A 14,015-nucleotide genomic window follows, 5' to 3' on the forward strand; every position below is an offset into this window, starting at 1 on the left:
TTTTCCCGGCCGAATAGATGTCAGGCAGCCAAGGATAAAGGACTATATCTATATATGTATGTCTTATTACTTTAATAAAAGCCTTCTGTATTCATTCCCATTTCAGACAAAAGCCAGATGTAAGTGCAGGTAAGAGTTATTTTTTGACCAGTATGTAAATCAGTGCATCATCAATAAAAAGCTGAGATCTTGATCCCAATTAAGGACGAAGCCTCTAAACACCCATTACAATCTCAAGGGGTTAACACAGTCCCTCTCTGATGGCTTCTATTTTGAGCTCTGAAGGCAATTATATTGATTTGACGAGTGTCACAGCACAATGTGGAAAGTGTTGTGAAATGAACGCTTTTGAGACACTTTGTCATTTTGCCTGGATTATCAAACTCCCCATTGCAACACTTAATATACTTCGGGACACCATTGATTTGACTCCTCTCCCCCCGATGTTGTAATTGTCTGAGTTTGCTGCAAAACAAACAAAGGATCAAAATGGCCCATCTGACGAGTTCTGCTAGTCAATGTCTCTCTCTCTCTGTCTCTCTCCCTGTCTCCCGCCCCCATAAGAGCGGCAGCGATGTGCTGTCACATGCACGCGGCCTGCGGAGACCGTTTCCAATCTTCTGACACCCTGCGAACGTGAAGAGCTCTAAAGCATCGGGAAATGAGGCAAGAATGTGCAACAAATTATCCCCCGTATAAATGAATCAGTGGCTTTGTTACACATTTAACTTGAGAAGTTTTATTTATTTACGTGGGCGGATGTCAATGACATTATTTATAGCATCTCAGTTCCCCCTGGTGAGAGGAGTATTAGAGTCTCTCTGTTCCCGTCATCAATCACAGCTGTGTTCTCTAGGCTGTGTGTTGGTTCTGTAGATAGCGGCGTGTTCGGAAGCTGCTCGGGCGCCGAACCTTTCCGGTGACCGCACTACTTCTGTCCCAGCCGCTGGAGATGGTCACTGTTGATTTGTCATTAGTGATCATCACTTAATCCGACGGTGCGGGAGACACTTTGAGACACAGGGAGACGGATGGAGGGGAGAGAGGGAAACTGGGAGAGGCAGCTCCACTGATATCCTCCAGTAAACAAGCATCATGCAGCCTGGAGCTCACAGATCTCACCGGATCTAACATTTGTGAAACGGTGGCAATGTTTGTGTTTTTTTTATAATTCCTGATTATAAGAAATTACATTAATGACGATGTATTATTTCCACCAGAGGTTGAATTAATTTTGAGGGAAACGCTGCAGGAACCAAAAGCGATAATGTGAGAGTCCATCTTGACCATCTTGTCTGTGGCTCTTAGCTCCATTAGTTGTTATTGAAGATGAATGTTCACAGATATGTAATTTCCTCTGGTTTTTATCAGTATTTGTTAGTTAGCAGGATGTCGCAAAAACCACTCAACCAATTTGATGTGAAACTCTATAAAGTTGTATGCAGATTCGGAACAGGGGGCGGACCCAGGATTCCTTTTTCACTTTCTTTAACATTGCAAGATGAGGCACATTTCAATATTTTCAGTGATTTCTCCAAGAATAATTCATGGATCTTGATTAAAAACAAAACCTTAGGTATTTAGTCGACTGGTATCGATGAGTCTTTTGCAGTTTGGTGAAGATCCAGATGAAAAATCCAGATCTAGTGAATTAAAATGTGGTTTCAAACAAAGACTCCAAAGCCCATGATCAGAGTAATAAAGTTAAATGTCAGAGAGTGGAGCTGATGTCTTTTTAATGGTTCCTGGACAACACAGGAGGTTCACGGCTCAGAAGAATAAGCCTCAGTATATTAGGTTCTAGGTTCACAGGGAATATAAGTTAGTGCGATCAATTCATTGTTGGTTTCAGGCTTTTCATGGCATTCGATAAGGACACGGAAAACAACATAGAGCACGACTTATCTTTAAATCCCATTTGATATCAATAATTATCGTAATAAATGTCAAATAATTATATTTTATAGACTTTTCTCGTGAGTGAAGATTGTGGTTTTAAACTCTTCTTCCATGTGTTTAAACCTTAACTCTTGTTGAGGGTTAAGGACAGAGGATGTCACACAATGTTAAAGCCCCATGAGACGAATTGTTATTTGTGAATGTGGGCTATACAAATAAAACTTGATTGATTGATTGATTGATAAACAACAGGCAACATGTGAATTTATATTGGAATTTTGTCAATTTGCTTGTTGATAAAATTCATAATGCAAGAATTATTCATTTTGTTTCATTGCCCGGGCCTAGATACACTACTACATAGTTAACAGTCATCACACGGCTCCAATCTTCATTTCTAGCAACATTCCATGTCATAGCGGCTGCTCCTTACAGGGCTCTGTCCAACAGCATGAACATTTTTTCCTACGTCTCACTGACTTGCAGAAAAGAGGCTTCAGAGCCAAATCCAGGCAGAGGGTCACGGTCCAAAGGTTCCAGCTTCTAACTAAAATATTCACCATGGCCTCCATTCACAGTCTGACTGACTGGTTTCTGTTATTTCCTGAAAAGCAGATCGTGGTTCATGGCTCACCTTCAGCAGGACGATCACCCCATCCTGCGTGACATCATCTGTTGTGATGTTGAACGTGCCGGGCCCGTCTCCGTCCATGATCCGGTAGTCCATCTCCGCGTTGGAGCCGATGTCCGCGTCCGCCGCCTTGATCCTCGCCACCACAGATCGCACCGGCAGGGACTCCGGCACCGAGTACTGATAGCTCTCTGGGAAAGAATGGACAGGAGCGGATGTTGGTAATGGATGTGCTTGTTTCACCACCAGCTCACCTTCAGGCGCCTCAGATTCTCTTTTACACCCTTTCAGCTTTGATTTGCTCGCGTGGCTCCTCAGATTCATGTTGCATAACGCGGGCAGCAGCGGCAGCGACACACGTGGGATAAAGAGATTTTGCCTTCACTTCATTCTGCAGCACAGGCAGCGGGGAATGCAATGGAGAACTCCAGCTTTTGCAACTTTTAAAGCTGGAATCAGCTGGACGGGCACATCCAGCTAACTGCAGAACTTCAGAAAGTGCAGTCTGAATGTAATGGGTTATCCCTTCAACCGAAAAAAAAAAAGAAAATGTGAAAAAGAAAATTACCAGGAGTCACAGCGAGATCCTTTCAGTACCTTTCAGAGGATGAAATGTCCACTCGAAGATTCTATTACTCCCAACCTCTCCATTGTGTTCCCAGAGCTTTTGTCTGACCCTTGGGATTTAAAGTACTCTTATAAGAATAAAGCAGGGAATCATATTCATAATCATAATCTCCCAATCACCATGGTAGAGCTCATTACCAGACCTTTCTGTGTTCCTCACAGTGTCTCCCTCAGCCACTGTCTAAATGCTAATCTGCCTGACATTGTTTGCCGCCATGTAATCTTTATAATGGCTTTTTAATTTGCCGTGGAATAGCAGCTCTTTAAAAGACCAAAAAATTGCTTTCCTCCCTCCGTTTTGCCCCCATGCGCACACACACACACACACACACAGACACACACACACACACACACACACACCCTCCCTCAGCCTGTCCTCTCATGCATCTAACCTTGGCTCCTCTCCCCTCGTCTCTTCAGAGGACTATAGCTGTAGCTCCTGGACTCTATCAGCTCTGATGCTCTGTAATGTTCTATCGATTCTGACCCATGACCCGGCCAGTGCGACAGCAGGAGCTAAACCCAGAACTTCTTCGCAGAGTGACAACTCCGGGTTAAAATGCCATTGATGACTTGTTGTGCAAGCTTGAACCTGACTTTCCTCCCGGGGGGGTGCCGGTAAATTGACTCGGCTTCACGGCAGTCCGGCGGTGAGAGCACCACCCAGACGATGGCCGGGGCTATCAGCAGTAAACCCATTGCCGGAGCTTCGGATTATCATGAGAAGCACCGCATGCCTTTGAATCCTAAAGCTCTGCCTGGAACCCATTAGCGGGCCGTGAAATAGGCTGACAACAAAAAACGGAGCCTGATTGATCCTGGTATCCAAGGCCGGAGCACCCCCCCGGCTCTGATGAAGAGCAAAGCAGGGTGGTGTGCACACCTTGCCCGGACGGCAGTTTTTTAATTTGGTCGTAAAAAAGTCCAAACACAAAGTCGAAAACACAAATCCAGGGAAGTTACGGAGTGAGAAACGGGGAACGGGGTTAGGGAACAAGCACGTGTCCTCCGTAATGACAAGGACCTAATGCGTGCGTTTTGCCTCTGTAATGAGCATTTTCTGTTTAACGTTGCAGATTAAAAGGAAAATTATACTACAGTGTTGTTATAAATACAATCATATCTTCCAATGACTTCCTTCTGAGGGCGGAACATGGCAGCCGAGTGTTCTCAGTGAATTCACTGCAGCCGTTTGAGTGTTTTTCACTCTTTAAAGAACCATTCGGCTGGAACCAAAAACAAAAAAACACTGCAAACGAAGCAACGAGCTGCTGGTTTTGTTTCCGATCGCTGAGCAGCTATATGACCAGTTTAATTGACCCTACAGGGACAATCATGGCTGGAGACTCACTGTGAGTGAAGCGAGGCGGGTTGTCGTTGACGTCTGTGAGCGTGACGGTGACAGAGGTGGTCCCGGAGAGGCCTCCCATCTGGCCCACCATGTCTTTGGCCTGGATGACCAGCACGTACTGGTCCCTCGTCTCCCGGTCCATGTTGGGCAGAGCTGTTCTGATGACCCCTGAGCAGAAAGGCACAGAGGGAGAAGGAGAAGCTTTAGGGGTTTTAAACCATCTTTATTCGTCAGATTTACATCCATTAAAATACCAAACTGCTCTACAACCCAGTTTTCACTCTGAGCTCACAGATGACTCAACACATTGTTTTTAATCAAATAGTAATTTCTATTGTTCCAAATTTCAACTGCAGAAGCACCTCCTGGGGTCCAAAGAAAGAAAGTGTTTCATAAATAAGTTATGTTCCTTCTTGTTTTCATATGCATTTTGCTAGTTTAACTTCTATCAATAAGACTCATTGTTGTCTGAACTTTTATCCCCCACAGAGCTTTAGATGTCTCCAGCTCACTGATGGTTCTAATACAAAAGCAAAACAGAGAATATTCAGAACAGGATCAAAGGACTTGTATTATCACCCTGTGGTTGTACGCCTTCAGCAGCCTGTGCAGAGTCAGCATACATACACTTATTATCCAAACCTTCTAAAAGGTTATTCTTTGAAACAACTAGTCATAATTTGAAGAAATCCCCTGAAGGCAGATTTGAGATATCATGTCCGAGAAGCCAGAAACATGGGAGAGCAAAACCTTTTGACCAATGACCACTTGAATCTAATCAGTTAGTCAACATTACTCTCATATTTGAAAGGATTCTCTCGAGCCATTCTGTAGATAAAAATGAAGAAATAAAGTTTTGTAAGTTCACCATGACCTTGACCATTGACCAGCCCAGTACAATTCCACATTTGCATGAAATTCAAAGAACTTCCCTGAAGGTTTTCCTTGAGATGTTGCATTCACTAGACCACGGCCTTGTCCTTCGACAACTGAAACCTAATCAATTCATCCTCCAGTCAAACTGAACCTTTAAGGCTTAAAGGGATAGTTCACCCAGAAATGTAAATTCACTCATTAGCTACTTACCCCTATGCCGATGGGGGGATGGGTGAAGGGTTTGAGTCCATGTAGTTTCAGGGGTAAACAGTGCAGTTGATTATTGACCGATCTCCAGACGTAATATAAGAAGAAACACAACATGCCTCCATTCTGCTCGTGTTGGGTGAACTATCCTTTTAAGGTGTTCTTGAGATATCATGATCTCAAAGACACGAAGCCTCCAGCCAAATACACACATTAGCTGGCTGACCAGTAGTAAGTACTGGAAGATTATTCATATTCATCAATATGAATTCTGACCGGGAACAACCTGTTCACCAAGACCCCTCAAGTGGCAATTATAAGAAAACACGACTCGGGGGTTAATGGGGGATGTCCATAATGGCCGGGGGTCTATTTACACCACAGCGATGAATAGTGACTGGTGAGCCCGGCAATGTGCTGTCACTCCACACAGTTTAGCGCTCTGACATGTGATGAGGTTAATGTGAAGACAATGTCAGGGAAAAGAGCACGAGCAGGAGGATATTTCAGCCGCCGAGCGAGGTGTCACCCGTCAGTCGCCCTGTCACGATCCATCTGGATCAGAGGAGGATCCGAGATGTGACAACGCTGACATCAGATGACTGACATTTGTCTGGAGCCGCCTCCACCCGAGCTGCCAAATACACCAGCCAGCGTTCAGCCGGGTGTCTCGTACACATGCACCAAATACTAAAATCTTTTCATTAATGACATTTATTTTGAATCTCAACTTTATCTCTCGACTACAAACATGATAATTCCTCCCAAAAAAATGAACGCCGCGCATTCAAATGCAAAGAAAAAATTCCCTAATCCTTCAAAAGCAATCACTGTTGCTTTCAGAGTTAATGACTTGCCACACAATGTGTTTCATTCATTAAATGGCACTTATTAAAGATTCCTACAGAACACGGAAGATTACTCATTAAAAGCTTCACAAAGCCGCCGCACACGGCTCCTGAATAAATGAAACATTTTTCGTGGCTTTATCGTATTCACAGCCTGATGAAGCAGATCAAAGGGGGGGAACTCTGGCTTCCAGTTTTGCACCTGAAGTATTTCTCTTGATCCTTTAAATTACACAGAAATTTGACAAGTAATTGAGGTCCAATCCCACAAGAAAGGGAAATTAAAAAAATATATACTTAATTTATAATGACGTGTTGTAGAATTCTCATCCGCTGCGGCCTTGACTTTGTTGTCTTCGGATGTAAAATTACCCAGACATTTGAATTCTTATATGAAGTAGATTAAAACTTGTTTTTACTCAAAGCTGCATCCATCGACATTATTGAAAACCTCAAATGACTCAAGTCGACATATCACCGAACCTTGCTTGACCGGACTTTTTCAATCATCACCCAACGATGACAAGTTTTTTAGTTGATAAACTGTTTTGAAACTCATTCACCTTTTAAAACCCTCCAACCATTGACTTTAAATGAGATGGCCGACATGGCGGCTCACTGTCGTAAACCCTGCCTCCTCCATGTGAGTGGACGGGACAGACCAAACTAAAAAGCTCAGAGTAGACGTCAAATAAATGTTTGTAAAATATGGTCCCTGTCAAGTTAGGCAGTTCCTATCACATGAAGACATCTTCACCTCAACATTTTATGATTTACTTTACAAGGACTTGCTTTTTGTCCCCATAAGGAAGACAAGTCCCCATAATGTGTAAACGGATTGACGTCCCCACAACATTAGTAGTACCTGTAAAAACAAAGACACACACACTTAGAATTAAATCTAGGAACAAAACAACAAACAAATCGAGAAAATGACATCTGGAGAATAATGAAGATGCCTCCTGACCGTCAATTCCCTTGTACTTGAAAACAAACAATTTCATTTTCTCTCTGTGCCATCTTTTATTAATGTCATTACAGCCCCTCTGGCAGAGAACTGTTAATGAGTGCTTTAACTAAATGGCTCAGTTAGCTAAATTACAGTGAGGTGTCTACTTCTTTAATCTAATGTCCCCGACAGTGGGACGGCTGTAGTCAATAAAGCAATAATCTTTGGCTGTTGTCCTACCAGACCTGCCATTTCAGTCCCTGCTTCTAATAACCAACAGTGGGGACGTGCTCACGCCACAGAGGGAAAAAACGGAGGTCAAAACATGTCACGATTCTGAAATTCTGTGCATTTCAGAATCTGTCGGTGGATATCTGCCCGTCTGCTCCGTTCATCCCTGACATCCTCCCTTCATCCATCCATTCATCACTTCTCTGTTGCCTCCTCCGCGGTGCAAGCTTATAGCCAATTAGAGAGCACCACCACTGCTCTGGTGCCTGCTGCCGTGGCACCTGTGAACCCTGTTTACCACGTTGCCTCAGAAAGGCTTCTTTAAGCCGTCAGTCCGCCACGGCTCCCTTAATGCTCGGTAGACACAAACAGAACAAAACTTTTCTGTTCTCAACTCCATGCAACATCACCACGGGGACGGAGCATGCATGTCTAGACTTGAAAAGAGGCTTCATTTAACATTCTGGGGATGTAAAGGCCGAGGAGGAAGCCGGGTAATGGTTGGATTATAATGACAGCGGCAAAGCATGGCTCCTGAAAGGTGAAATAAAAAGATGTTAAGTTTGTTCAGCCGAAAGTGAAACAAAAGACTGCTCCCACTAAACCATAGATAGGCTTAACAACACAACTGATATACTTGTTTAATATCAGCTTGGTGTGTTGGCGCCTGAGAGATACTGGTTGTGGTTAATGATGCCATGAATCCTGATTCTAGCACAGACACACACAAAGAAAAGAGGAAAAACAGCGACATGTTTCTGTTCCTGTCTGGCCAGGAGCGCACACTTCTCACAGAGCCGCTGCTGCTAATCCACCCGGCGATGTTACAAGGCTGTTGTTTGTCTGCTGGGTGCCAGACCCCCCCACCCCCCCGCTCTCTATCTCTGTTACCCCGTGCGGCGCTGGTGTCATTCCTGGGGAGAGGCGATGATTAAAATCCTTCTGTCGGTGTAACGGCGCAGCCTCTCGCCTCGGCGCTGTGACTCCTCGCCTCCGGTTGCAAGCCAGACGCATAGTAGCCGCGCATTTATCTGGCTGTCTCCACAACACTGGCGGCAGACGGGTGGGCCACGCTCCCTGCTAAAGCCCGGATAGTTGACATTTGTCCCGGGGAGGAAGACGGAATATAAAGGGCTGCAGACGTTGGGAGGAACCCTCTGGCTCGGGCCGTGCAGCTATGAGAGGTGCTGATGAAGGTGATGAACACTCCGACATGAAGGGTGCGTCGGGTGATTTGCCGGAGCCTCGGGCGCTCCACTTACAAGGAAGAGATCCCATAACACAAAGGAACAGGCCACACAAACAGGGAATAAAACCCCCCGGCACAGGTGCTTTATTACCGAGTGACATTCAAAGGATCACGCTCTAATCACGGGTCACATCGGTCACCGCACTGCACATTATGGGGGTGTGAGGGTCTATAAATGTGTATATATGTGCGTGTATATAGGTGATTGGTAGGACCCAGTCTAGATATATGACAGGACCCCATGAGGCTTCAGCACAGACGCACTTCAACCGGCATATAGAACATAAACAGCTATAATTTGTAACACTAAGTTGAAAGGAAGTGTGTTTGTTGACACACACACACACACACACACACACACACACACACACACATAAGAGCCTGTTGTGCTTGTGATTAGAATGAAAAAAATTGCGCCCCCCCTCTCTATATTACCTGTCTGAACAGCAGGAGGCAGCCAGATTTATATCTAGCCTTCAGCTGTAATGCACTCGATTTAGTGCGGGCGCCACAACAACAGGGTCTCGCACACAGCCCACCCCCCCCCCACCCAGCTTAAAAAAATGAAGGCAAAGAAAAAGCGCACGTGATTCTAAAAAGGCCACGCTAATATCTTAATCACATGCTGATCACAGCCCGGTTCCTCGCCTCTTTACCTCAGAAAGTCCGAGTCTCACGTGTGGCGAGCGGGCGGGGGGGGGGGGGCAGCGAGCACACACTGATTGTTCCGTGGCCTTTTCCTTTATTAGTCAAGCGTTTTTCCAGTTTAATTAGATTCTCGAAGTCCAGACAAAGCTGGGTCCGTTCATCCCTCCATCACCTGAGCACCTGTCATCTCCTCCTGTCGCCTTGAGAGGCAAGCTGTGTCACAGAATGTAATTTCTCCTCTCTCTCAGGTACCTGGCATTTCCGAACAACTCAAAATTCTTTCTTTTGTTATTCCTGCCGTGGAGGTTTGTTAGCATGCAGCTCCACGGCGTTACCTTGTGTGGGTAATTGTCTCTAAGAGGAGACGCCACATCGCCGGGATCTACGGAGCTGGAAGCAGCTGTTCAATCCTCCTTGAGCCTGCCATCAATTAGAACGCGGTCCTCAACAGCATTAGCATTTCTGCTTCACCTTCAAACCAAACGACACGCTATCAATCAATATATATTACAACATGTGGCTTAGCCGAGCACCTTTAGGCGCCGCAACTTATGTATTTTTGCCGACGGTATGCATTGCTCGGAAGTTACCGGAGCTGTTCAGGATTAAGTACTTTTCCCAAGGGCACCTTGTAGATTCAATTTGGGATTAAGAAGCAGAGTAAAGGCGAGAGGGAGCCGGGATGCTACCCGCCCCAACACTGGGTCAGACGCCTGCTCCTCCCCCTCTGACCATTAGCCCTCTTGCCACTTAATCGCCAGTGCAGTATTGCAGTGTGCGGCTTAGAGTGTATTTCAGCCCAGGCACTTTGTCAAAGTCACTCTCTGCTGCGGCCCAGGCGTGTGCTGCAAATGGGACTAATTAGTAACGTGCAGGGACAGAAGCGAAGCGCTCATCCCACAGCACTCGATCCAGGGCCGCGCTCCAACAGCCGGCGTGTCTACTCCGCGAGACGCTCGGTATTGACAATATGTTAACAGCAAACAGTTAACACAAACAATGTGGTTCCTTTCACAGCCAGCACTGAGGGCGGACACAGTGTTTAACACCTGTGGAATGTATTTCCATTTAAAGAGGACAAGTATCGGAGGGACAGAAATAACACAAACCTCCTCCTCTTGGAAAAAAAAGAATATACTCAGCATTGAAATGTTCTCAGACTCAGTTCTGTCATTCAACCGTAGTATGGTCGGTAGCCTGTGGTGGCTAATGTTTGCAAACTATTGTGTAGCTGACATTACGGCCTCTGCCAGGGAGTAAATGTTGTCACTGGAGTTTGGTTTTGTCTGTTTGCGTGTTAGTTCGCAGGATTACACAGAAAATACCGGACGGATTATCACGGAATTTGGTGGAAGGATGAGACAGGAAACTGTCATGTTTATTTACACTGATTTCCCAGGGAATATTTCAGGATCTTAAGAAATAGATCTGTCATATTAAGGACACTGGTGTCTATGAGTGTGTGTAATTTGATGCGAATCCAAATAAAACTCCTTAACCAGTCGATTTAAATGTCATTTCACACGGCTATAGGATTTTTGTCACTCGCTACATGGTAAAAAATTGAGCTTGAAAACCTGTAACTACCTTGGATGTGTAGCAGAGATAATGGATTCAGTAAAGAATCAAGAGTTTAGGTGAATGTTCAATAGTTTTAGAACCATGTCCAAATGAATTTGATGCATTTAGTGCAGAGTTTGCAGAAGTGGGCGATCGACTAAGTGATAATCTAGTTCTCTTCTGTAATTACCACTTGTTTAGTAAATGTTTATCCGGCTCTTTAGTGGAGGCAAAGACAGCAGAGGCTCTGAGGCTGTCTTCAGATTGACTGACTCTAAAAAACTACAGAAAAGTGTCTGTATCGGCCCTTTAAATATTATTATTTAATAAAGTACACAAACAAATCTAAAGATGTCGTAGTGAACGCTCAATATAAAACAGAATAAAGGCCCCACTGGTTTTATCTGATGACTTCGCTCACATCTCATCATGTGGCCTCCCAGTATGCAGAGTGTACATTAGTCCAGGTCGTGGAGATAAACTCTGGTTTGCACAATCGACTGCGAGAGAACACAGGCCACTTACAGTCGGCAATTATAACCTATTAAAGCTTTTGAAATATAAACCTCGGGATTTAAAGAATCCACTTAGCTTAATGAAAAAGACGTCACCAGGCGGAGGCTGTGAAAGTGTCGTTGAGTTGAATGAGTCTCGGGAAAAAGAACATGATATGGGAGTAATGGGTTCTTTATGGGGAAGACGTGCTGTGTGAATGTCACTTGAGTAAATGCCTGCTCTCGCTGTAATTGGTCACCGATGATTGTTCATTCCAACTTTGTTCAAAGTTCATTGAACGCCCACAGGCAGGTGGTCAAATTCCCACTGATTCTGTACCAGTTCAACTTCTGCTGGATGCTAAACACTGAATGACATAAAATAAGAAGTGGCAGGAACTGCTTTGTCTTACCTGTACCACCACAAATCCAATATATACTGTATTTTCAGGTGAAATAAGTCAGCGGTGAGTTTATAAACGGTGCGGCTGTGTTAAAAGTTAATGACACTACAGGATCTTGGTTTTTACAGGAAACCAGCAGAGCATTTTCCGTAGCATAAATTTGTATTTCCCCAGGGCAGCTCTTCTTGAAAGGTAACTAAATGAAGATGAAGACGAAGGTAACTGAGTGGACACTTTCTAATATTTCTCTCAATTACGGTTGTATCTTTTCTGGCAGCGGTGGGGTGGGGAGAGTTCATTAAGAAACTAATATAAACCAAAAGTGGCTCCGGGTGAGTAACAATGCTGCTGTAAAGAACTGCAGGATTTCCCCATTTACACTCAAGTTAATGCTCTATGGGCTCTATTTCTTATTTCTTTACATTCGGTAAAGTATTAACGTTTCCCTTGTCAGACAAGAGAGGAAGTCGTCACACTTCACTGCGTCAGGTCTCACAGGGAGTCCCGCCCCCCCGCCCAGCCCAGCTAGTCAATTCAAACCGATACGGCATTTTGTGAATCCACGAGATCCAAGTCGTCTTCCACTCGGCTGGAGAGAGAGCCGAGTATAATCAGTCGTGGTCGGGGGAGAGAGGCTCTGGCAGAGACCCAAGGGCTATATAGGGGTGTACATCCAGCTATGTGTGTGTGTGTGTGTGTGTGTGTGTGTGTGTGTGTGTGACAGGTTAATAAACCAGCCATTGTGCCACAGAAAGAGCACCGATGTGGGATTTATCCTTGTGCTTAAAGTTTTATGATAAAAGCTACACTAAGCAACTTTGGACACTTAAATGTAAAAATTCACTGAGCAGACGAACCTTCTTTTCAGAGGACGACTTTTCCCCTTTGTACACATTGGGAGCAATTAAGGTCTCGGTGTGTTGCTCAAGGGAAAGGGGGCGGGTGGGGCGAGAAATCAAACCAGCAATTAATGACCAAAAAACTGTACTTTTCCTTTTAATGGTGGTTTTGACTGTGACCATGGTTCCTGCTGCTTTTATTGTTGAAGGTTTATCGAATATCAAATAGTTAACAGTTATCTTTGATTTATAGTTCCGAAACTTTGTAGTAAAGTTGAATATTGTTTCTTCTTTACTTCCAAACAAAGAGTCATCTTCAGTGTTTTAAAATATGTAAGCAAAGTAATTGAGTATTAAACACATTTAGAATTGACCCGATTGTACAAACAGAATATTCCTTTGGAAAACACCAGTACCAAGATTTAGCAGTTAGCATAAAAAAGACGTTTAAGGGCTGAATGAACAAATTAATGAAATATCTATACCTGTAGCACAGTATAAAGACATAGGATTGAAAACATGTTCCGTTTTAAAATAACCATGTTAATCTTTGCGAGTGCATTTATGTTCTGAGTAAAAAACGTTTGCATACTAATGCATACTTGAACTTCACATTGAAGATGTAAGTGAAGTCAAAAATGGATGATAAGATTTAAGGTTTTTAATTACAAAAGTTTGAAGGATTTATTAAGAGCTATTCAAATACACAAGGAGCCTGATTCCCCTTTTACCCCAGAAGCAGCTACTTGTCCCCACTGGCTGGTGACTCCATGTCCTTGTGGAGAGAAATCCACGTGTGCACACACAATGAATATGTAGCGTCAGGGAAATGAGACGTTTCTGTGATAGCATTAAATATACTATCAGCTACCTGTCATTGAAGAGGGGCAAAAGGACATTTTAAGTATAAATATTTAAATAAGTTACTTAAGGGAGTAGTTAAACGTGTATAAACTCGATCACCGGTTGAATTCACCACAGAAAAGTAACCGAGGACAAACACTGACGACTCTAAACCAAACTCATCTCCGAGAAGGTGATCAGAGCATTCTAACACATTAATTGGCTCACAGAAGTTTTATCTTCTGAGGAAGCGTGAGGAATCCTTCCGTCGAAATCAAAGATGTACAGCCTCCGAGATGCTCCCAGTGGATCTGTCATTTAGAGCGTATAAACCATGTAAATGTTAGCCCCCGAAACAT

General features: G+C 44.1%; 1 protein-coding gene across 2 annotated transcripts in view; it reads right to left on the reverse strand.

Moving 5' to 3' along the window:
* The window catches only part of LOC133026862 (cadherin-7-like), an 85,232-nt gene that overhangs the window by 27,736 nt on the left and 43,481 nt on the right, over window positions 1–14,015 (reverse strand). Inside the window, exons 4-5 of one of the 2 annotated variants that reach the window (XM_061093844.1) lie at window positions 4,509–4,676; window positions 2,534–2,721 (exon numbers count right to left, since the gene is read on the reverse strand). In XM_061093844.1, the coding sequence (XP_060949827.1) occupies window positions 2,534–2,721; window positions 4,509–4,676 (356 nt within the window). Of the gene's footprint in view, window positions 1–2,533; window positions 2,722–4,504; window positions 4,677–14,015 lie in introns of both variants that reach the window. The other variant, XM_061093845.1, reaches the window with a different exon arrangement.

This window comes from Limanda limanda, chromosome 20 (assembly GCF_963576545.1).
Source record: "Limanda limanda chromosome 20, fLimLim1.1, whole genome shotgun sequence".
Lineage (NCBI taxonomy): Eukaryota > Metazoa > Chordata > Actinopteri > Pleuronectiformes > Pleuronectidae > Limanda > Limanda limanda.